Genomic DNA, 24,256 nt, shown 5'->3' with positions numbered 1-24,256 from the left:
TACCGGGACTCTACGTGGCATGTTATGTATCTGCCTGGTCTGCCCATCCTTGCACCCTCTAGTAAGACAGCCACTTTTCATTGGCCACTGAATCCCCCCACCCCTTTTTTTGTTTTTGGGCTACACCTGGCAGTGCTCAGGGATCACTCCTGGCAGGATGCAGGGGACTATATCTGGTGCTGGGATTTCACCTTGGTTAGACATGTGCAAGTCAAGTGCCCTACCTATAGTACTATCACTCCAGCCCAAGAATCCCTAATTTTTTGTTTCTTGGCTTTGTTTCTGGGTCAGAGCTTGTGGTGCTCAGGGGATTACTCTGGACTCTGCACTCAGGAATAATTCCTGGTGGGCTCAAGGAATCTTATGGGATGCTGAGCATTGATACTGGTCGGCCATGTGCAAGGCAAGACCCTACCCATTGTACTACCTGTCTCGCACTCTCCCTTACACTACTCTTCAATTAAAATAGTTTAATGGAGTGAGGATATTAATTTTAAGGAGAATGTGGGACTCTAGAGAGATAAAAGGGGGATGGAATGTGAAGTTGGGATTCAGGCAAGCCCATAGTGGAGTTTGTTTTTTTTTTTTTTTTTTTGCTTTTTGGGTCACACCCGGCGATGCACAGGGGTTACTCCTGGCTCTGCACTCAGGAATTACTCCTGACGGTGCTCAGGGGACCATATGGGATGCTGGGATTCGAACCCGGGTCGGCTGCGTGGAAGGCAAACGCCCTACCCGCTGTGCTATTCCTCCAGCCCCCCATAGTGGAGTTTTTGATTTAGTTGTTTGGGGGCCACAGCCAGTCGTGCTCAGGGCTACAATGCCCCCACAGTTCTGGGAGATAATACTGGAGATTGAACCCGGGCCTCCCGCACTCAAAGCCCAGTCGGCACACTAGCTCTCTGCATTATCTCCCCAGCATCCTCCACCAGCATAAGCCTGGCTCCCAAAGCACAAGCCCCCTACTTTGGAAAGACGTCCTACTCTGTCTCTCAATTCCCCCATTTCCCGAATCGAAGCATCCAAGTGCACGGTCTTGGCACATACACTGCACTTGGCCTTGACAGTGGCAAGCCGAGATGAGTGGTCTTCTCTGACCAAGCATGCTGAGGCCGCTGTGAGCTCCGCATGCCACAAGCAGGATTTATAACTCGAGGGGAAACACACAGCATCTTGAGTCTCGCCATGACAGATGCTGATTTTTCACGGGGTAGCAGGGCAGTCTTTCCCTAAGGTTCAGAGAGAAAACTTCACATTCAACAAAAAGAACAATGCTGTGGTTTATTGGGAACATTCATTGATTTATTCAACTTGACAAAAATCTGCGTTATTAAGACAGGTAACAAAATCTGAGCTTCTATTTGAATCTGACCAATTAGGCTCTATAGTATCTAGTATATGACATAAGAAATTATCAACCAACAAGGAGGAAAAACCGGATTGAAGCATCACATGCAGATGCTCTTGGCCGAAGGAGGGAACTCTGCCTGCAGGTGAGGTCCAGAGTATGCAGCAGTAAGAGGTCCTAGAAAAAACGCAACGGACTGGCTGCGGTGAAGTGCTCTTCCTTTCCTGGGGGTTCTGGGGTTCTGGGGGCCAAGAGGGGCGGGAATCCAAAGGCATATGCTGAATGGCTTCTCCATTTCAAAATGGTAAGAAAATATTGAGATCATGGCACAAGGGTGTCTCTGAGGAAAAGAACACCTCAACCACAGCAGGGTCGTTGCATAATTCTTTAGCAAATTTTAAGTGTCAATTTCAAGTAATGGAGCAAACTCATGAAAGGAAAAGTGTACTCTGACAGGGGCTATCTGGTTTTCTTTTCGCCCTCTGGAGCGTGATCCGTTTCAGCGTCACAGGGACACTTTTCCACACAGTTTCTAGGGAACCATCCCCTTATTCTCGAGATGCCTGTGGAGAAATAAACTTGAAATAATTCACAGCGACAATACTGAGACCCCTTAGCCCAATTACTTCAAATTAATAAGGTATTAGTCGTTCCTTTTAACCATCTTTTATAGGTGAAGTCTGGGTGGGGGTGGGGAAGGAAATGTTTTTTTGTTTTTCCCTGCCCCGTCTCAGAACACACTCCATCACCGGGTTCCTAAGAACTCAGATTGCGCAGTGATCCTGTCATCACTGACGGGCTCAGGGGTGTGGCAACAGAGGCCCTCCCTGCCCCGCCCCCGCTTAGCTACCCGTCTTCATAATCCTCTCAGACCCCTGACATAGAAAGGATATAAGGAAGATGTCTGGGCTTATCGGGTTTATAGGCTCTCAGGAGGTGGCTGGGAGGGGACTGGGTGGTTTTCTAGACTGCCACACCCACTCCAGGAATGTGGTTTTAAAGTGCCATTAGCCAGCTAAAAAAAGCAGATAATCCCCAAATTCATTATCTTGGTGGTTCAGAGGAATGTCCTCTTTGTGGCGTTTCAGGTATGAGGTGGTGATGGTGCCCAAGGGGGACTGTCCCTCTCCGGGGGTGTCCTCCCAGGTGTGAGATAGTGAAAGGTGCCCTTGGCCCCCATCTCTCCAGTGCTCTCTCTACTGAAGCCCCCTCCTTTTCCTCCTTAGACCATTTCCAAGACACACATTTCTGTATTCAGGAGGCCTACGTTATCATGTGGGGTGAATTTACCACTAACGTGGTATTTTCTAGAGTAATCTGGATCATGCTTTCTTTTCTTAGAAATGAAAAATGCTAGAATCATAAAATCATAAAATCTAAGTTTCAATCCCCTGGGGTCTAGACTGTAAGAGGAGTGATCACTCCGAGTGTCCAGGACAGCCTGGGGGGTTGGCACGCAGGTTCCAGCACCACACCCGGAGGTCCTGCCTCTCCCTGGACACTCCCCTGCAGTGTCGGGCAAGTTGCTCAGCTTCTCTGTGCTTCAGCTCCCTCACCAAAAAAAAAAAAAGTCAGTGGAAGAACCTGGAAGAACCCACCTTAAGAGGCTGTGTATGTGTGTGTATAAGTGCGTAGGGTGTGTGTGGGGGTGAACTTTAATATCCAAGTGAAGTATTGCCCAAGCACCCAGCCAGCTGCCACAGTCATATATGAGCTTGGATGTCAGCTACAATCAGAAGACCTGACAGAAACAGTGCCAGTGAGAAGGACGAGGAGCATTTCTGTTGTGGAATGACAACAGACATGACAACCACACTTCTGTTGGTCAACGTCCTTCTAAGGGGTCGGACTCAGGATTGTCTCTAAGGGTTGTCCTTGTCAAGTCTGGAATCACTGCCAGCAGTCTTATGCTTTCGACACCCCCTTCCATGTCCTTACCTTCTACAAAGGAATCATCAAGAATTTTGTCGCCATACAACCAGTGTCTGAAACATTAAAAAGATCCAAATTACAAAGGCTTGGCCGGATTGTAGTTCTGTCATCCAAGAAGTTCAATGCTTCCCATCACATACCGTGACCCTCTGGTGGCTAAAATGAACTCCCCTTTCTGCAGCCTGATTCGAGGCTCCTCAGTGCAGGGGGTCGTGAAGAAGGTCTTGAGTCCCTTATTCAAAGGACAGCAGGCGCCACTGTAATCCTCAATGACTTTATAGCGAACCTGCCAGTAGCAGAACAACAACGGAATGTTTGCCCTTACGTAGACTGTTTCAAAGACTGGGTTGAAACGTGCAAACCCACAATCATTAAAAGTATCTTTCCCTCCCAGCTTCCTGTCCACCTAGGTCTCATATAGGAGGTAACTGATGAGTCTACTTCTCAAGGGTTTTCCAAGAATAAAATTCTAAAGCAGTGAGTGCTAGCCAAGACACTACAAAATGAGGGGAATGTTCTATACTTGCAATATAATTGGGCATTACCAAGACACATGGAGGTAACACTTAGGATATGATTAATTCAACCGAAATATAACTTTTTTTTTTTTTTTTTTTGCTTTTTGGGTCACACCTGGTGATGCACAGGGCTTACTCCTGGCTCTGCACTCAGGAATTACTCCTGGCGGTGCTCAGGGGACCATATGGGATGCTGGGAATCGAACCCGGGTCGGCCGTGTGCAAGGCAAACGCCCTACCCGCTGTGCTATTGCTCCAGCCCCAACTTTTTTACTTTATTTCAGATTTATTTAAATTTTACATAGCCACACGTAGCTAGAACAATCTTATCACAAAGCATATAGGTGGGTTACATATGAACAACCTATATTAAGAATACTTATATTTCTACCTTGACAATGTCAATTGACTCTCAGTCCTCCATACCAAATGAATTTATCCAACTACAAAGAATCTGACAAAACAAGAAAGTAACATTGCTAAAGAAGTACTTACACTTCTGACTCTCTTATCTGCTTTTTGTTTCAACTGTTCTATCTGTTTGGAAGATATGAAGAGAAAAACATTAAGTCTCACCTCAATGTTGGTACTTGCCTTGTTAATAATTAGAGTGCTACAACAAACTCAATTTTCCGGCATTTCAAAATGTGACAGAAGCTTAAAGGCCACATGACTTTTAGTGTGGGAAGACCCCACGTCTCTGATGTACGTTCCCAGGGCCCCGGGCTCAGAGACAGGCAGCCGTGTCTCTATACCCAGTAAGCTGCCAGGCCGGCACCTTCTGTTCAGGTGACTTAGATTCCCTGGCTGTTGAGTGATGCAGTGGACAGACTGCAAAACTCACACTGAGTCTTGACAAAAGAATCTCATTACAACTCGGTTTTCCCCCCATTTATTTAGAACAATTTCCCAACCCATTTATTTAGAACAATTTCCCAAGTAATATATGTAACAGAGACACTAAGGATAATACTCAGTTGCTGTCCCAGAATGTTTCAAATTATATGAATTAAATAAAAATATGAGACATCAGTTGCTATCCTTATGTTGTGACGTAGGAAATGCCAAACCCAGGGGTATCAAGAGCCAGAGAGGTAGCACAGAGGGTCGGGCACTGGCTCTGCATGCGGTTGACCTGGGGTCGACCTCTGGCCCCCCAGCTGATCCCCTGAGCCCTGACAGCAGTGATCCCTGAGCGCTGGGCCAGGAGGAAGCCGCTGCATGTGGCCTCTGGATGTGGCCCCCCAAATCAAACCAAACCAATACTAAATCAAAACAGAAACAGAGGCCCCAGGGGAGGCTACGGAAGGAGCGGGCCGGAACTAAGACTTAGTTCAGAGAGGTCAGATGAGAGAGGAAGGCACTGGGCAAATCAGCTGGCCGGCAGCTACAGGCGTTCCCGGGCTGACCTGGCGGCGCGGAGAGGGTGATTCCCGCGAGGGAGAGCGGGAGGCCGCTTCACTCAGCGTACAGCAGTGACGGGATCGTGTCTGCTTCGCACAAGCTCCGAGCGTTAAGAAATTTAAACAAAAGGACCACAAGCTACAAAGTGTGCTTTTCAGAGTTCTTATTTGTTTATTTTGCTAGTTTTGGGGCCACATGCAGCGGTGCTCAGGCCTACTCCTGGTTCTGTGCTCAGGGATCACTCCCGGAGGGGTCAGGGGCCCAAATGTGGTGCCGGGGACTAAACCCGGGTCATCCACATGCAAGGCCAGGGCCCTGCTCCCTGTGCTGTCCCTTAGCCCCTGGGTGACTAACTCAGATCAATTTTCCCATCATAGGAACGACTTAATTCGCATGAAAATGTGGTCTAAGCCAAGGTGAAGTCCAGGGCAAGAAGGTGAGGTGAAAGAAAGTCCACGTGATCAAAATACTCACGGTCAAGCTATACGGGCCACAGCCTTCTCTGACGGGCCACTCCAGACCGTCTCCTTCGGGGACACCAGACCATGTAAATACCTGCTTGAAGTTCTTCCATCTGCTGCCCAAATCGTAAGGAAAGACAAAGACTTCATCTAGCTGATAGTACTGAATTCGATCTTTAGCCTGCGGGCAACAAAGATGTAAGCTGGCGCTTCATCTGGAGAGAGCACCCGAGGCCAAGGAGGGAGCCCCCGCCCCTCCCAAAGCTGAAGCCAAAGCCAAAGCTTTGAGGGCCAAGAGGGCAGTGCTGAAAGGCGTCCACAGCCACAGAAAGATCACATGTCACCCCCCCGTCCTCCAAAGACCCCAAACGCTGAGAAGGCAGCTCCGATATCCTGTGAGGTGCGCCCAGGGGAAACCAGCGTGACTATTATGCCTTCAAGTTCCCGCTGGCCACGGAGCCAGCCAGGAGGAAGAGAGAAGGTCAGAACATACTCATTGTGGATGCCACGGCCCACAAGCGCCAGGTTCAATAGACTCTGTGACAGTGATGGCCAAGGCCAGAGCCCTGATAAGGCCCGGGAGAGAAAAGGGGCATGTGTTTGAGGCTGGCTCGTGACTGTGACACCTTGGATGTTGCCAACAAAACTGGGATCATCTAAACAGTCCAGCTGGCTCCGCTGGCTAATCCTAAATATAGATACTTCTCACCATTACAAAAGGAAAAAACAAAGATGTAAGTTGGCAATTGGCCCTACACACAATGGCTATTAGTAACACGAATTTTTTATGGGCACGTATGCTGCCTGAGCCCAGGTGCTGCCGGTGCCCAGGTGGCCGAGCAACTGTGGTGCCTGCATCTGCCCTCTTGAGAGGTGGACTTTCCTCTCTAATGCTGGGGTGCGTGTGCAGGGGCTCTCTCCGTCTTTGGAGAAGCCCGAGTTCTCTCTTGAGCGTGTTGCTCTCTCACTTTCTCTTGCTCCTCCTCTTCCAAAAACCTCCAAATAAAATCTGTTTTACTTCAAAAAAAAAAAAAAGGGTAACATACTTTTTTTCTTTGTAGAGTTATAGCTTAAGACACTGGCATTTTGCTTTTTTTTGGGGGGGGGGTCACACCTGGCGATGCACAGGGGTTACTCCTGGCTCTGTACTCAAGAATTACCCCTGGCAGTGCGCAGGGGACCATATGGGATGCTGGGAATCGAACCCAGGTTGGCCGCATGCAAGGCAAACGGCCTACCCGCTGTGTTATCACTCCAGCCCCAGACACTGGCATTTTGAACAATGAAATAGTACTAGGAATATTAACTAAATTTTGAGAGCTAAGTTCTTGTGGCTGGGATTTGAGAGATGAGGTCTTGTGGTCAGTGGTAAGACCATCTGTCTCACATGTCTGAGATCATTTGTTTGATCCAAGGCACTAAGTGAATGAAAGATAGCTTCCTGGAGCCAGAGAGGTAGTTCAGTGGACAGAGTGGTCTGGTTCCAATACCATCATCCCCAGACTTTGTCTTCCTGGGTCTTGGGCTACACCAGGCAGCGCTGAGTGCTTATTTCTAGCGCTGAGCTCAGAGTCAGGGGATTAAGTGGGGTGTCGGGGACTGAGCCCGAGTAGCCACATGCGAGGCAAATGCCTGCCTCACTTACCTAGTAACGTATTATTGAGAACACTCTCAAATTTCTAAAAATACTTGCTCCTTGGACAAGAGAGATCGTACAAGGGTTGGGGTGCATGCCCTGCAGGCGACTGACCCAATTCAACCCCTGGCACTGTACCACATCCTTAAGTCCTGGCATTGAACCATTGGCAGAGAACTTCTGGGAGTGGCCTCTGGCCTCCTGACCGCTGCTTACGAGGCCTTCCCCAAACAGACAGACAAAACATCCTCATTAAAGATTCTTTCACTGTTACAAGACTGTGAGTCAATTTAGCAGAGAAACCGCACTCCCCTGTCCAACAGGGGAGGTTCCAACAGACGTTCCTTGCTAGTTCACTTTGTTCTTATTCATTAACGTAAGCAAAGCTATCAGCTAGTATTCACGTCAGTAGGACACTCAACCATTCAACGCAACCACAGGGTGGATGCAGAGTTAAAAGAATCAACCAAAGCATTTTGTGAGAACCACATGCATTTTGAGACAAAATGGTTCCAGAGAATTTAAAATAAGGAGTATTTATAAACTGTATGCTATTCCTCCTTTGTATCAACAACACTTCTTTTTTTTTGCTTTTTGGGTCACACCCAGTGATGCACAAGGGTTACTCCTGGCTCTGCACTCAGGAATTACTCCTGGTGGTGCTGGGGGACGATATGGGATGTTGGGGATAGAACCCGGGTCGGCCACATGCAAGGCAAATGCCCTACCTGCTGTACTATCACTCTGACCCCCTGTATCAACAAAACTCTTAATAATTAAATGCAAAAAAAAAAAGTCTTCCTCCTTGTGTTATTATGCTCAGAAGAGAAAGACATAGGAAAGACTTGCCACACCCACCAATCTTGACTGCATGAGATCACCCAGAAAACGCATGACAAGGTTAATTTAGGGATAAGCTTTCAAACACGCTTATGAAAATTACACAGCGGCTTTGTTCCATGTGCAGGGATAAGACTGTCAGTGCCCCTGCTGGTTCAGTGACAACAGATTCTAGGTATAAAGATGGGATGTTGATAAACAAGATTTTCATGAGAATAAAAACTTATCTAGGATGGAAGAAATTTATTCCTGGGGTGTAACAGCATCTTACAGTTCTATCACCGGGGTAAGGCATGGCCAGGGAAGGTGAACAGGGGAGTCATCATTTTGCAAAATTTATTTTGGGGGGTGGGGGCTCCCAAGTGGCACTCCCAGTGACTGGCTGAAAGTTCACTAGCTGGGTCTGAAGAGGTGACGCTGCTGGGCCTTGCGGTGCTGGGGATTAGGCAGGCCACCCTGGCAGTGCTCAATGCCAGTGCTCCGAGGGGTTCTGTGGGGCGGGGGACAGAACTGAGTAGGCTGCATGCAAAACTTGCTCCTTAACCTCTAGACCTCTCTTCAGCTGGACAATTTTGTTTTGTTTTTATTTTTCAATTTTGTTTTTAAAGCCCGAGACCTACAGGAGATCTTTCCAATGTCATTGACGAAAACATATTCATGTATATGTACTTATTTACATGCTATATGCACATTGCATAATTAAATTTCAGGTTTTAGACTTAAATAAATAAACTAGTTTAAAATTAAGTCTTAAGTTCCACTGACATCTAGTGGTACGATATATTATTTATGCCTACATTACATGTACAAATCCAGTTACATTTATTACACACATTTTCATGTCTGGGAGTTTCAAGACATTTTCTGTAAGCTTAATGCAATCCAACATTTAAAAAATATGAATTCTTCACTTAGCAATAGAGCATCAGTTTTAACATAAGTTCTGGATTTGATGGCACTTTAAAAAGTGGAGCTGCACAGAATGGGAAAAAGTATTTACCCAACACCTATTTGATAAGCAGTTAATACAGAAGATATAGAAGGCACTGGTAGAACTTTACAAGAAAAAGACACCCAACCCCATCAAAAAATGGGGAGAAGAAATAAACAGAAACTTCCTCAAGGAAGAAAATACAAATGGCCAAAAGGCACATGAAAAAAATGTTCTATGGGGCCAGAGCGATAGCACAGCGGGTAGGGCGTTTGCCTTGCATGCGGCCAACCCGGGTTCGATCCCCGGCATCCCATATGGTCCCCCAAGCACTGCCAGGAGTAATTCCTGAGTGCAAAGCCAGGAGTAACCCCTGAGCATTGCTGGGTGTGACCCAAAAAGCAAAAAAAAAAAAAAATGTTCTATATGACTAATTGTTGGATGACATTGGTTCCTCTTTCTTCCCCTTTCTGCTCCACTGTAAGAAGCTTAAGTTTACTCCAAATAATGTTTACTCCTGGGCATCCGTCATACTCAATTATGCCTCAGTTGCTCTTAGTTCCTAAAACCCCAAAAGGAGGGTCCCAGGGAGAGAAATGGATGGACCCAGGGCAAGCTGTAAGCTACTCAAGCATAGGAAAGGGATAAGCTGTAAGCTACCCTGGCATCAAAAAGAGATAGGCCAAGCACCATAAAATAAGTTAAGAGCATGGTCATGAACAAACTCTGTCATGAACCCCTAAAAAGTGACTGAATAGGGACCCTACTGGGGTTAGGAAGGACTAATCTGGCCTGAGGGCTGTAGTCTGGGATCTACAGTGAGATGTCCCCAGGCACCCTTTAAGCTTAATATATCTCTCACTGTGTCCACACAAAATGACTAAAACTATTATTAAGAAGTAAATTTAAGATGACTGTTTGAATGGATCTGAACTAAGGAAAGGAGAAATACACTGTTAAGATGGAATTCTGCCCTTGGGTGGATCTCCTTGCAGGATGAGATTTTGTCCTAGGAGCTCTGTCTGAGGGAAGGGCCATATATTTGTTGCTTGTACAACCATACCTATGTGTGTTTGCTACCCCCAAGTGAAGGGGATTGGCTTGATAACTAAGGCTATGAGACTGGGATTGGGCTTGGGGAGACTGGGATGGGGGGCAGTGGGAGACTGGAACAGGGATGTGGGGAGAATGGAATAACAGGCAGGGTGGAGATTGGGGTAGGGAAGCGACTCTTGGTCACCTGACGCAAACACTGAGAATCCACACTTTTTGAACTCACAACTAATCACCAGGGAGATGCAAATCAAAACAATGAGATATCTTATTCACAGGCACTGGCACACATCCAGAACAAGAACAACCAGTGCCAATGTGGATGCGGGGAGAAAGGGACTCTCATTCTCATTGCTGGTGGGAATGCCGACTAGTCCAGTCTTCTTGGAAAACAAAATGGGCGTTACTCAAAAATCTAGAAACTGAGCTTCCATATGACCCAGCAATATCATTCCTGGGAATACACTCTAGGGTCCCAAAGACATAACAAAGAAAAGCAGTCTGCACTTCTATATTTACTGCAGCACTATTCACACAAATCAGAATCTGGAAACAACCCAAGTACCCTGGAACAGATGACTGGATAAAGAAACGATGGTATATCTACACAATGGTATACTATGCAGCCACCAGGAAAAATCAAGTCATGAGATTCACTTATAAATGGAAAATGAAGAGTATCATGCTGAGTAAAATGAGTCAGAGGGAGAGGGACAGACATAGAATGATTGAACTCATTTGTAGGACATAAAAAGATAGTGTGAAATTAATATTCAAGGACAGTAGAAAAGAGAGTCAGGAGAACTGTTCCATGGTTGGAAGCTTGCCACGGGGGGGGGGGGGGCCTTGGGGAGGAGTGCAATTAGGACTGAGGAGGGACCACTATGATAATGATAGTCAGAAATGATCACTCTGGACAAGAATTGAAAAGAGGTAAAATGATATACATGATAACCTTTCAGTAACAGTCCTGCAAACCACAATGAGAGAGAGAGGAGAGAGAGAGAGAGAGAGAGAGAGAGGGAGGGGAAAAGGAGAGGAGAGAGATGGGAGAGAGAGAGGGAGAGAGAGAGAGAGAGAGATATGGAGAGAAAGAGAGAGAGAGGGAGAGGGAGAGGGAGAGGGAGGGAGAGAGAGAAGGATGGAGGGAGGGAGTGAGGGGAGAGGGAGAGAAGGAGGGAGGGAGGGAGGGAGGGAGGGAGGGAGGGAGGGAGGGAGGGAGGGAGGGAAAAGTGCCTGTCATAGGGGTGGGATGGGCATCGGGGAGGGAAATTCCTATCATGGTGTGGGAAATGTACAGTGGTGGAAGGGGAGATGGGTGTTGAAACATAGTATGACTGAAACTCACTCATGAACAACTTTGTTAACCGTGTCTCTCATGGTGATTCAATAAAAAGTATTATAGGCTAGGTACCGCCAAACGCTCCACAAAATGAGAATTTTGTCTCAAATCAAGGAGCCTTTATTAGGTAGCCAGTGACTGCTCTCTGGATGAGAGGCAGCCTTGAGAGTGAAAAAGCAAAGGTTTTTTAAAGGGCTAAAACTACATCTTGGAATTTCACTAAGCAAGTAGGCAAATTTACAGAAGTCAAACAAAGGGACGAGCTAAACAATCTATTGATTAATACAGAAACCCAAAATAAACAATAGTTAAACAGAAACCCAAAATAGTTAAACAACTAGCAAAGCAGTTGATCAATAAAGGAGCCCAACAATAAGCAAAGTAGTAAAATAATCACTGTCACTGTCATCCTGTTGCTCATCAATTTGTTTGAGCGGGCACCAGTAACGTCTCTCATTGAGAGACTTATTTTTACTGTTTTTTTTTGGCATATCCAATACGCACGGGTAGCTTGCCAGGCTCTGCCGTGTGGGCTCCATACTCTCGGTAGCTTGCCGGGCTCCCCGAGAGGGGCGGAGGAATTGAACACGTGTTGGCCGCGTGAAAGGCGAACACCCAACCGCTGTGCTATGGCTCCAGCTCGCCAAATAATCAGTAGTCAAAAAATCAACTGATTGATGCAGGAACTGAAAATGGTTAGCTACACTCCTCACTGATCATCTTGTGTCCTGTTTAAAGGGTCAAGTGAGTACACAGATTCTGGATGCCAAAGCCAAAAGTGAAGCAATTTGTTTCTTTCTCCAGGGCATGGGGTCAGTCTGCCACAAAAAGAGCGGGGGAAGCAGGGCTGAAGAGGTAGTACAGTGGGTTGGGTGCTCATGTTGCATGAGGCCAATTGGATTTGATCCCTGGCACCCCAATTTGGTCCTCTCCTGCAAGCCAGAGGTGTGAGAAGCGCAGGATTCTGGGCATTCTAGTGAGCCAGCAAAGCATCAAAATGCCTGCTAGCTTCATCTTCCAGGGGGCAGGCAAATGACTGAAGGAAGCCATTTGGTAGCCATGCTTTCATTTTTTAGATATTAGTTAATCTGGTCTATTTGTTACCCGCACTTTATTGATATTGAGGAAACAATAATAAAATTTACCTTCTCTTCAATCCATGATTCAATAGAGGTTTTGTTATTGAGAATAATTTTCATCTAGAAATTAAATGATAGTAAAATTTTATGTGACTTAGGTTCACTGAAGATTGTCATTTTCATACTACCCCTGAGATAAGTTTTATTGCTCCATTTCTTAGAAGACAGCACGATAACAAAGGTTAAACACACTCTAATTTGTCTTTGAAATCTCGTTCTTAAGTATCGTACGACAGACTCTTCCTAAAAGTGGCTGCATCAACCCATAATCAAATCTATTTTAATAACCACCCATCTTTTAAGAACCAACAACTGAACAAGGCTTAGAGTACTAATAAAACATTGATATGATTCATTCATCAGTATTAGCTGTATTTTGCTTTTAAAAGTCACTATTTTCAATTAACCTTGAATTTATGATTAATGTTTTTATTGTAAGTAACAGTGAATCACTTCAGTCATCCTAGGCATTCTGGCTGCCTTAAAAATAGAGTATCTTCAGACTCTTTATTCTTCAACTTTCCTAGATATGACTAATTCCACCTCTGTAGGTTTTTTACACTAGAGGAGTTTAATTTTTTCCAACAGGATTCTTTCTCTTCAGCATCTGACCCCCAGTGGAGTGAGATCTCAAAGTAAGTAGATGAAATAGGTCCTAAGGTCTGTTTTGTGATAATCTCATCCCAGCCCCCCACACCCCCCTCCCAACAAGGCCATATACTCATCCTATGTTCTCAGAGCATTCCACACTGAATCAGTAATATACACATGACCTTGAATTAGTTCACTAGTTGTGAGTTCTCTAGGGGCAAGACCCACTTCACTTTCATGACTGTAACCTCAGAAACTAGCAGAGTAATTCATCACACAGGAGGCCTAAAATGGCACTCGATATGCGTGTGGTGACAGACATAAGATGAGTGCTTGTGAAACTCCTCAAATACTAAACGTGTCTAACACCTAACTACTCCCTAAAGGTTAGGTGTACTAGTATGATCATGATTAAGTATACGCTGCTATAAAATAATAATTATGTTTTCTGAATACATTGTCTAGGCAATCTTGGGTACGTCACTTAATCTTTCTGTGATTCATTATGAGTTTGTAAGGTTTGAACAATAACATTTCATCCTTTCTAACTATGAACATCTAAAGAGACCGTGAATGTGGGAGGAACTTTCTCAGCTGTAACTCCAATATAACATCTTAAAAATGATATTAACTAACTAGACGTTCTGCGCAGTTACCTCAAAATTGTCTAATATGAAGTTAATTATGTCGGTGGCACAAATGCACAATAATGCCTACTTCCTACTGCAGAATTAAACGTAGACCTTCGTTCTTTCTCATTGTAATCAGCCCCAATTGCCTTGACAGCTTCTCGAGACAGGATACCATTGCTGAGAAACTCACCTGGATGAAAAACAACATCCCAACAGCTATGGTTGTTCCTAAAGCTAATCCCAAGGCAAACAAGGTAGCAGCGAATGCAGCTAATCCAAACGGAATGATTGGAAGAGGGTCTCTCCGGGCTGCGCTCATGTCAATCTTCACTGTGTTCCACCCAAAGGAGAGCTAGAAACAACAAGAGCACATGCTTGCAGGACTCCACAGACACATTTAAAAAAGACCAACAGAGGACAACCGGAGACTGCAAATACAGCAAATACAGCCACTAAGGCAGTGGTGTGAACTTCACACCAACAGAAACAGTATCATTCCTGGATATTCTCCCAACATCGCTTTGTTTTCCTATTGAATCCTCGGAAAGCACTGGGCAGACCCCAGCAACGTTCACCTTGCAAGGATAGCGTGCAGCCACTGTTCTCTGCTCTTACACTGACAACAACCTTTCACAGCAACTACAGCGTAGTACCTACCTGTTCCCCAACCTGAGATAAAGAACTGGCATATTGCAAGGCCAACTACGCATGGCTTACATATGCCAACTGTTGGCAAAAATATTTAAAAATATTCAACTAGGTGCCAACAGTTAGAAACTCAGTGGATGTCTGAATTGTCTTGAAAAGTGAAGGACCTACATGGGGTGAACTCCCAAACAACAAAAGCTGGCTGGAGGTGAATGTGGACTGTCCTCCCTATGAAGGACACGAACTCTCCACTTAGCCACGGTCCTACTGGTCTCGTGTCCCCAATTTTACTTCAAGAGCTTTGTAGGGAATTTGTGACCTCTGAACTTTATCTTGTGATCACCTGGCCACAAATTAACCCAGTAATTTGCTGAATATTTGAGGACACGCTCTTACTCCTCATACTTGCCCCTATTCTTCAAATTTCATATTCCTCATACTTGTGTATGAGAAATACGAACAGCAATGATAAAACAACTCTACTTTGTCAAATAAACTGGATGAAAATAAAGCACTGCCCTTATTTTTTCTTCTCTAAATATACTTAGCTCAGCTGTCAAGTTGAAATTAAGGTTCAGTGCTTTTTAAAATTAGAATCCCTATAGAGGAAAACGAGTTGTTTCCCCACCTATAACACAGTAATCACGTTTCCAAAAAGAATTTTTTTTCTTTTTGCTTTTTGGGTCACACCCAGTGATGCACAGAGGTTACTCCTGGCTCATGCACTCAGGAATTACTCCAGGCGGTGCTCAGGGGACCATATGGGATGCTGGGAATCGAACCTGTGTCAGCTGTGTGCAAGGTAAACGCCTTACCTGCTGTGCTGTCACACTGTCTGTTCCCCCCGCCCCCAAGGATTTCTAAAGTACACTTAACAACTCTCATTGACTGTGGCATGGATGATTTGATTCGAATCACTTTCACTTACCCGATTATAAAGCTGTGAGTACATAGTCATCACAAAAATGAAAGCAGCATGAATACACCCCAGTGGGGCTAAAAGGAGAAACAGTGTGAAGGAAGCATGATTTTGGTAACCACAACAGTTGTTGATCCAAGGACAGTGATGGTCCATTTTCATCACACACCTAGTAAGAAAAATTCACATAGTATATGAAGCAGAAAATCCTGTCAAAGTGAAATAACTTTTGTTTTCAAAAGATCAAGCAAAAATACATCACAGAGGAATTCTGCATGGACAGAGAGAAAAATCCTTTGAGTTGTTAAACAACTTGGAATAGTGACTTCTTGTACATTCTAAACAGCACAAGAAAGGGCAGGCTTTGTAGCGGCTTCCAGGGAAAAGATGCCAGCTGCAAGCGATTTGTGTAGGAAGTCAGGCCCACTGAGAGCTCACTACAAGAAACTAGCAGGCCTCTGGCTCTGACACTCACTGACTGAAGTGGGGAACGACAGAGACGCCACAAAGTCACTTAGACATCTCCACTGGAATAGATGGGTCCTAACGAACACCTGGAACGTCCTCCCTCCCTGTTCTCATCTTTTAGACGTGGAGTCCCTGAGCAAACTAACTCCAGAGTTAAGATGTGGCATAATGAGCAGTCACAGTGCTTCCTCCTTTCCTTGTTGCTGGAAGAACACTTCCTGGCCTTCAACTAAACTAATTGCTTCCAAGGATTCCTCTGAACACCACAATTCTCAACAGAAATTTTACGTTCATCAGTGGAGCAACACATTTAAAAAGGTTCCAGCTCATTTCACACTGTTCTTAGTGATTTTGTTCCTTATTCAGTTTCTAACGGGAAAGACATGTGATAAGCGGTCTCAGGATTCATTGCTTACAGTCGTATAAAGTGTAAATGTCAGTCAACATTCCCAAGTAAGGAAAGAGTAGGCCTACTTGATAAATTAAACTCAGGACAATGCTATAGCACCTTAAAAAAAGATGTTCAAAAAGCACAACAAATCCTCATCTATGGAAGCAACTTGAAGGTAGTGTTTTTACCCTGTTCTTGGCAAGGAAAGAAGCAAAGTAAACTTGTGTTTACTAAAATGAATCTTTTCACTTATAGCAAACAAAGGCGTGAGATGATTAGAACTGACAGTTTAAAAGTAAAATGGAGATTATGAACCCAAGGATGTTGACAATCTCTTTAAGAAAGTAGCCACATTGAGAAAACAGAACTAGGACCCGTGTGCTAGAAACAGCGACACTTGGTCCCCAGTGAAGAGCAGAGACACACAGTACCTGTTGCACTTTCTGCAGTGATGGGACCTCGGTGCCTTGTACGCTTGGCAGACTTTACAATACTGGAGGTACATACTATCCTGAGAGTTTTCCTTGGCAGCAAAATACAAACAAAAATACAAGAGATAACAAACCCTAAGTAATAAACAGTCATGTTCAAGTCTTCTAAATAAACAGTTCTCTATGATTTTGGCTTCCTTCTATAGGGCCCAGGGGCAGGACCAACTCTTGCATTTCCAACCCTTTAATTTGGACTAAAGTATTTTTTAATACTAAATTACAGGTAACGATAGTATCACCATCCCAATTACCCACACTCCATTTTTTTTATTTCTCTCCCCTCTTTTATATCCAATACCCAAATCCAGTGTCCCTGCGTAGAGCTGGTTCTATAAACCCCAAATCTTTTATTATTTTTTGGGGGGCACACCTTGTGATGATTACAGGGGTTAGTTTTGGCTCTGCATTCAAGAATTACTCCTGGCTGTACTTGGGGGACCATATGAGGCACTGAACCCAGGTTGGACATGTGCAAGACAAACACCCTACCCGCTGTATTACCGATTTGGCCCCAAATCCCAAAGTCTTTTTTTTCTTTTCTAAACTTTATTGACACTGAATACCTATTTTCCATAATTCCCGCACCATATTTGATGGGGTTTAAATATGGTGTAAACACCTCTAAGGGCGACTGGAGGCTACCCTAAAAACCTCCATCTCTCTCAGAGAGCCCGGCAAGAGTACCCCGCCCGCATGGCAGAGCCTGGCAAGCTACCCGTGGAGTATTCAATATGCCAAAAATAGTAACAACAATGGGCTTCATTCACCTGACACAGAAAGAGCCCCCAATATGGCAGCGCTAAGAAAGATGAGCAAGGAGAGGCTGAAAAAATCTCAGGGACAAACTAGACTGCCAAAACGAAGAAAGACTAAAATGACTGTCTGTACTTTCAACGCACGTAGGCTGGCATCGGAAGCATCCATCAAGGACCTGATGGTGCAAGCGCAGAAGATCAAGTACGGTATCATTGGTCTGACCAAAACAAGAAGACACTGACCACATCACGCCATTTACGACACTGGAGAAGAATTGTTCCTCGGAACATGTGACAACAGAGGCGTTGGTGTCCTTGTCAACAGGAACTTGGCCATGAGCATTGATTCACTTGAATGCCTAACAACCCAAATCGGATGATTATGCTTGAATAGATGTGGCTCACTGCCTGCAGTTTCTATCTTTGTCGTCTACACAACAACATCCAACTATGACGAAGAAGAAACTGAGAAGTTCTACATGGAGCTGGAGAAGTTCTATAAAGAAGACCACACCTTCTACAAGATCATTGTTGGTGATTTTAATGCCAAGATGGGACTGAGAAGGTTGCCCGAAGAACTCCACATTGGGACCCATGGCCTAGAATGAAACGATCAGGGTGAGAGACAGTCTGAGTTCATCATGTCAACCAAGACCATCCATGGTAACTCACAGTTCCAGGAGGCCGAATCAAAAGGCTGGACATGGGAGTCTCCTGGTGGACAGTTCCACAACGAAATTGACCACATCATATTCAATTGAAGGTTTTGCTTGACTGATGTTGCTGTTGTCCCAAAATTCCAAACAAGATGGGGCCACCATCTCCTTCGTGCAAAATTCTACTTCACAGGGTGGGGGGAAAGGTCTGCAAAGTTCAAGTTTAAAAAGGGAACTCCCAGAATGACCACCAACTGGGAGCTCTTTGGCACTATTGTGGCAACATGGGAAGATGTCCTTGACAACATTGACAAGGAACACGATCGAATGGTTTGGCACCTCCATGACTGCGCAAAGAATGCTGAGAGTGAGAAAGCCACAAACAGACGACTGTCTTTGGAAACTCTCAAGCTCATTCATCAACGTGGTTTGGCGCAAGCCTCAGGCAACCACAAGCTAATGTCCGAGCCCACAAAGCTGTGCAGAGAAGCGATAAAGGAAGACCTCAAAGAGAGAAGAGCAGCAGTGTTGGTTGATGCGGCAGAAGCTGGGAAAAGTATTCGCAATGCTTGCCTGTCCTTCGCCAACTCCAAGACCAAGATGGCTGCCCTCTGACGTCCTGATGGATCTATCACATCTTCCAGAAGGGCAATGGAGAGGATTATTCACCAATTCTACTCGGATCTCTTTGACAGCCATGTCCAACTGCCCACATATCAAATTCTGCAGGATGGATATGTCGTTCAAAATGTCCTCCCTTCCAAATCTAACACGCCATTTCGCTGGTAAAGTCGCGTACAGCACCCGGTCCAGACAAGGTCAGACCTGAACGCCTGAAGAATCTGCTGCCAGTACTCATCAATACACTGGCTCAGCTCTTCACACACTACCTGTCTGAATGCAAGGTTCCATCCCAGTAGAAAACCAGCAAAACCATTCTGTTGTTCAAGAAGGGAGACATCCACGACATCTGCAACTATTGCCCAATCTGCCTGCTGTCTGTCGTCTACAAGTTGTTCACTTGTGTCATCCTGAATAGAATAGGCAGAACACTAGATGAAGGACAACCATGTGAACAAGCCGGGATCTGAAAAGGATTCAGCATGATCAACCATATCCACACAGTGACCAGGCTCATTGAGGTTTCTCGAGAGTTCAAGATGCCACTCTGTCTACGTTCATTGACTTAAAGAAGACCTTCGATTCTGTTGAGACTGACATGGTCATCAAAGCCCTAGCCAAACAGGGTGTTCAAACTCAGTACATCAAGATCTTCCTCGAGCTGTATTACAGATTCACCACCAGGAACTCACCATTCTACAAGGAAGTGATCATTGATGTAAAGAGAGGGGTATGCCAGGGCGATACCATTTCACCAAAACTCTTCAGTGCCACCCTCAAGATCGTCATGCGACGACTGGAATGGGAAGGAATGGGAATGAAGATAGATGGTCGGCAACTACACCACCTCTGCTTCGCTGATGACATCGTTCTCATAACGCCAAACATTAACCAAGTGGCACAAATGCTGGCCGACTTCGACCGCAAGTGTGGAAAGCTTAATCTCAACAAGACAATGCTCATGAAAAATGAACTAGTCCCTGATGTTCCATTTGCTCTCAATGGAACGAACATCTCCAAATGCAGCAGCTATGTGTACCTGAGTTGAGAACTCAACATGAAGAACAACTTGTCGCTAGAACTGCTCAGGAGGAAGAGAACAGCATGGAATGCCTTCAGGAGCGTCAAAGAAGTGGTTAAGAGGATGAAGAACCTCTGACTCTGGGCACATCTTTTCGACTTCACAGTTCTTCCTGCACTAACATACGCCTCAGAGACCTGGGCCCTATGCAAACAGGATGAGAACGCTATTCGGGTATCCCAAAGAGGATTTGAAAGAGCTATGCCAGGAGTATCACGTCTCACTCAAGTGAGAGAAGGAAATCCGGTCAAGAATCAGGGATGCTGTCTCATTTGCCAAGGCATCAAAAATCAGATGGGCTGGACATGTAATGCGATTCAGAGACAACCGCTGGACTAGAACTGTTACCGACCGGATTCCATGGGACATGAAAAGACCTCGTGGCTGCCCACCAACAAGATTGTCAGACTTCTTCATCAAAACCCTGAACGAAAGGTTTGAGGCTCTTCCTGTTCCTGAAGAGAGAAGGTACCATTGGCTACACTAACACGTGACAAGAACAAATGGAGACATGACTGGCACCTGCTTCAAGAAAATCAAAGATCAACGGGATGACAAGTGATACAAGCGATAAACTTTGTTGAATCACCGTGACAAATACCAAAGTCTTAAGAGGAAGGAGGGGAGTGGATAGATGGTAGCTTGGCCAATGTTTTAGGAGCCAGGATTCACCCACCAGAGAAGATGCTCTTTCAGAAATCTGCTGCCTGCCCGCCTGAACCGCTTTCTTATATTTCTTTAACTGTTGTTTCTTTCTAGTCCAGACCACCTACTATCAGGACAATATTCCTTTTACACCTTCATGACGAGAGGGTCCTGTTGAAAAACCTCCAGTAACGCCTATGTCTTAACAAATTCTCACGTGTTTGAGGTTTCTCTAACTTGACTTTGTTTCAGCCTTGCCTGCACATTTCTTTCTAGCAAAGGAGGCTACATACTGCACCATCCTTTCAATGGGAACTGGTCTGCCTCTCCCCTCCTGTGGCAATTCCCACTACCCCTGCGCTTCCCCATGAAAATGATCAGATCATTCTAATTTCAACAGCGCTTGTAACATTCTACTCTAGACACTGCTATTTGTATAAGCTGCCTGCGTTTCTGTCCTTATAAGATTCTTCAGAACTAACACAAAGAGCGCACTAGTGTAACTCTAGAACTCTTATGTAGCCAGATAGCATTTGGGAATTTTGAGAACTGCAGATTGATTCAGCAGGACTGGGGAGGAGCCCAAGATTCCGCAATTCTGACAAGCTATATCAAGAGGAATTCCGGAATTCATAAGCATAAACTTTCTTACAATTCTATTATACGTTGATTCTATACTCCACGTTATGATTTCACTACACTGGTTTTAACACTTGACTGCTCCAACCAGCTGTTTTGAAAGCTCACCTCCATTCTGAGATGTTAATGTTTCACATGAACAGGGATACTAGCGCCAAATGGCATTGTGAAATTATAAGCAAAGCGAAGGCCAGTTTCCCAGAAACCTTATGATCACAGACTCACCATCTTGTCTTCCCTTAAAAAAAAAACACAAAAAACAAAAAACAAACACCCACTTGGGACAAGTATTCAATGGTATTGTTTTGCAGAATGCTCATTTAATTTTAAATTATTTATTTTAGATTTCGGGACACATTTATTTATTTTTCTTTATATTATTTTAAAAAATTAAAATTTATTTTTATTGAATCACTGTGAGATAGTTACAAGCTTTCATGTTTGAGTTACAATCACACAATGATCAAATACCCATCCCTCTAACAGTGCACATTCCCCACCACTGATATCCCGATATACCTCCCCCCCTTTCCCTCCCTCTCCCTGCCTCCATGGCAGACTATTTTCTATAATCTCTCTCTACTTTTGGACATTATGACTTGCAACACAGACACTAAGAGGTCATCATGTTTGGTCCATTATCTATTTTCAGCACACATCTCCCATCCTGACTGATTCCTCCAGCCATCATTTTCTTAGTGATCCCTTCTCTATTCCATCTGCCTTCTCCCTTCCGCTCATGAAGCAGTCTTCCATCTATGGGGCAATCCTCCTGGCCCTTGTATCTACTGTCTTTGGGTGTCAGTCTCATGTGATGTTATCCTATACTCCACAAATGAGTGCAGTCCCTCTATGTCTGTCCCTCTCTTTCTGACTCATTTCACATAGCATGATACTCTCCATGTCTATCCATTTATAAGCAAATTTCATGACTTCATCTCTCCTAACAGCTGCATAGTATTCCATTGTGTAGATGTACCAAAGTTTCTTTAACCAGTCATCTGTTCTAGGGCACTTGGTTTGTTTCCAGATTTTGGCTATTGTGAACAGTGCTGCAATGAACATATAGGTTCTGATGTCATTTCTACTACACGTTTTTGCATCCTCAGGATATATTCCCAGAAGTGGTATTGCGGGGCCATACGGAAGCTCAATTTCTAGTTTTTGAAGGACTGATTTGGGACACAGAGGTGCTCAGGGCTTACTCCTGGCAGGGCTTGGGGGCCCAAATGTGAGACCCAGGATTGAAGCTGGGTGAGCTGTGTGCAAGGAAACTCCTTACCCATTGTCCTATTTCTTTGGCCAGACAGGTATGAAAATTCTTTGAGCTTTAAATGAGCCGTGATTAATGGAGCACATAGACCGAAGTACAAATAAACAGAAAAAAACATTTGCTGTTACTGGATAGTAAACAAGGCAAAGACTAAACATATGATTATCATCTGAGTTCATTGTCTTAAGGAACTTTTTTGCTTACCGGTTTCCACCCCAGAGGGACAAAGCCAGGCCCAACAAACATGGCATTGAAGTAATTATAAAGAATCATGACGGTCCAATTTATCAGCATGATGAAATTCACACTTCCTCCGGTGGTATGTAAGGGCCAATACCACAACACAGAGTCAATCATGGCCATGGTGGAGCATATGGCTATAACTCCCAGCGCTATAATGGGGCCCCAGTGACACAGTCTCTTTACTTCTTGGAGATTTTCAAACCTGACAACTGAGCAGAATGCATCCATTTTGGTGAGGAAGAATGCCTTCCTGTATTAAAGGAATGACACATGTCCATGTGCCACAAGTCCACGTATGTCCTTTAACTGTCAAGCCTCCCAGCTGTGACATGTTAATGCATAAGACGCCATTGTCACTGGCATACATTCACTGGCTCTTTATCTGTAATCAGGGCAATCCAGTATCTTGGCTTGAAACCCGACCTAAAGAACACAGAACGAGGAAGTTCAGTAAAACGCTGGATTTATTTTACACTCTCTGTTTGCTGACACCAAAGCTCATTCGCATTAGGCCAGTCTCCTGTCAAGTGTAAAAAAATAAAGCTATTTTCATCTTGTCCACACTAGGGGTCCAGTTTGAATATTGGGCACTGCTAAAATCCACCTTTGATTCCCAACTTCTCTGGGAACTGTGATGAGTGAAGGGCTTGAGGGGAAAAAAAAGGTTAGAGCTGGGATGGGATCCAGCTTCCATTTCCATTTTATTCCCCCCTCCCCCCCCCCTTTTTTTTAAAAGAAACAACAGTGGCTGGAAGAGGCTAGTAGATTACAGCAAGGTTACAAGTAACTGGTGAACCGCAAATCTAGGCATTCTGACCTCCAGGTTGTACCCAGTGAGTTCTGAGTCACATCAAGTGTGAGCCAGCCTGCACTGACCCCCAAACACCCAGTTAAGGAGTGTTTGGGGGCTGGGAGTGGGGGTCCTCGGGGAAGAAGCTCGGGAGAGAAAGGAGAGGGAGTATGCAAGGGGCGAGTTGGGGAACAGAGGTGGGGGCGGGGCGTGAGGAGTGCGGAGAGTTTGGACCGATCGAGAGGGAGGGAAAAGGAAAGGAGGTGCCTCCCGGGGCGAGGCGGCTTGAAGAGTCGGGTCAGGGCAGACGGATCCGGAGAGAGCAGAGCCAGAGTTTCCTTACAGCAGGCTCTGCCTCAGTTTCCCGCCCTGGGCACGGAACAGAGCGCTCGGAAAGCCTCCTCGGGAGGGGCCGCAGGCGGGTTCACCGGGCGGGTCTGGGTCTCCGGGACGGTCCGGCGTTTTTCGGGGGTGGGGGTGGGGGTCCTGGCCGCGGTTACACCGCCCCCCCCCCGCCCCGATCCCGCCACTCGGCGCCCGCACCTCCCTCCCTCCCGCGTTTCCGGGGCGGCCTGAGCTCACCCGGAACAAATCTGCGCCTCTGGGGGTAACTCCGTCACGGACACCTCGGTCCAGCGAAGCAGAAAGCGAGTGGCGCCCGCCCGGCGTGCGGGACCCGCCGCGCCACGCCCGTGTGTGTCCCCGCCCGCGCCCCGGCCGCGACGTCCAGACTCCGAGCGGCCGCGCAGCCTCCGCCACGGCCACTTCCGGGCGGTGCGTCGCCTCCACCTTTCCCCCAGGAAACCTGC

The 24,256-nt window shown here is 45.6% G+C and overlaps 1 protein-coding gene and 1 non-coding gene across 4 annotated transcripts; both read right to left on the bottom strand.

The window, feature by feature from the left end:
• Positions 1 to 1,255: 1,255 nt before the first annotated feature.
• ZDHHC6 (zinc finger DHHC-type palmitoyltransferase 6) lies at positions 1,256 to 24,227 on the bottom strand. Of its 3 annotated transcripts, XM_004611914.2 has the most exons (11): positions 24,030 to 24,226; positions 22,619 to 23,080; positions 16,685 to 16,776; positions 15,404 to 15,563; positions 14,018 to 14,179; positions 12,611 to 12,664; positions 5,677 to 5,844; positions 4,294 to 4,335; positions 3,421 to 3,566; positions 3,287 to 3,333; positions 1,256 to 1,911 (listed from the first exon to the last, which is right to left on the bottom strand). In XM_004611914.2, the coding sequence occupies exons 2-11, from the start codon at positions 22,883 to 22,885 to the stop codon at positions 1,808 to 1,810; spliced, it is 1,242 nt and encodes a 413-aa protein (XP_004611971.1). In that variant the 5' UTR covers positions 22,886 to 23,080; positions 24,030 to 24,226; the 3' UTR covers positions 1,256 to 1,807. The 3 variants fall into 3 exon arrangements, with proteins under 3 accessions (XP_004611971.1, XP_054974824.1, XP_054974825.1); XM_055118849.1 differs by lacking the exon at positions 12,611 to 12,664 and having other exon boundaries at positions 24,030 to 24,227; XM_055118850.1 differs by lacking the exon at positions 24,030 to 24,226 and having other exon boundaries at positions 15,404 to 15,471; positions 22,619 to 22,665.
• LOC129399475 (small Cajal body-specific RNA 18) lies at positions 2,074 to 2,146 on the bottom strand. Its single transcript, XR_008627111.1, has one exon. It is a non-coding gene; the product is annotated as a small Cajal body-specific RNA 18 (non-coding RNA).
• Positions 24,228 to 24,256: the final 29 nt, after the last annotated feature.

The sequence above is a fragment of the Sorex araneus genome, chromosome 11, assembly GCF_027595985.1.
Source record: "Sorex araneus isolate mSorAra2 chromosome 11, mSorAra2.pri, whole genome shotgun sequence".
Classification (NCBI taxonomy): domain Eukaryota; kingdom Metazoa; phylum Chordata; class Mammalia; order Eulipotyphla; family Soricidae; genus Sorex; species Sorex araneus.
The sequence above is the reverse complement of the archived record's forward strand: the minus strand, read 5'-3'. Positions and strand labels throughout refer to the sequence as shown.

Excerpts from the sequence above, each read along its gene's own strand:
- ZDHHC6 (XM_004611914.2), bottom strand. The coding sequence starts at position 22,885 with ATGGATGCATTCTGCTCAGTTGTCAGGTTTGAAAATCTCCAAGAAGTA. Across the intron at positions 15,564-16,684 it reads CACTGCAGAAAGTGCAACAG|GTGTGTGATGAAAATGGACC; the intron begins GTACTGTGTGTC and ends TTTTCTTACTAG. Across the intron at positions 14,180-15,403 it reads ACTCACAGCTTTATAATCGG|CTCTCCTTTGGGTGGAACAC; the intron begins GTAAGTGAAAGT and ends TGTTGTTTCTAG.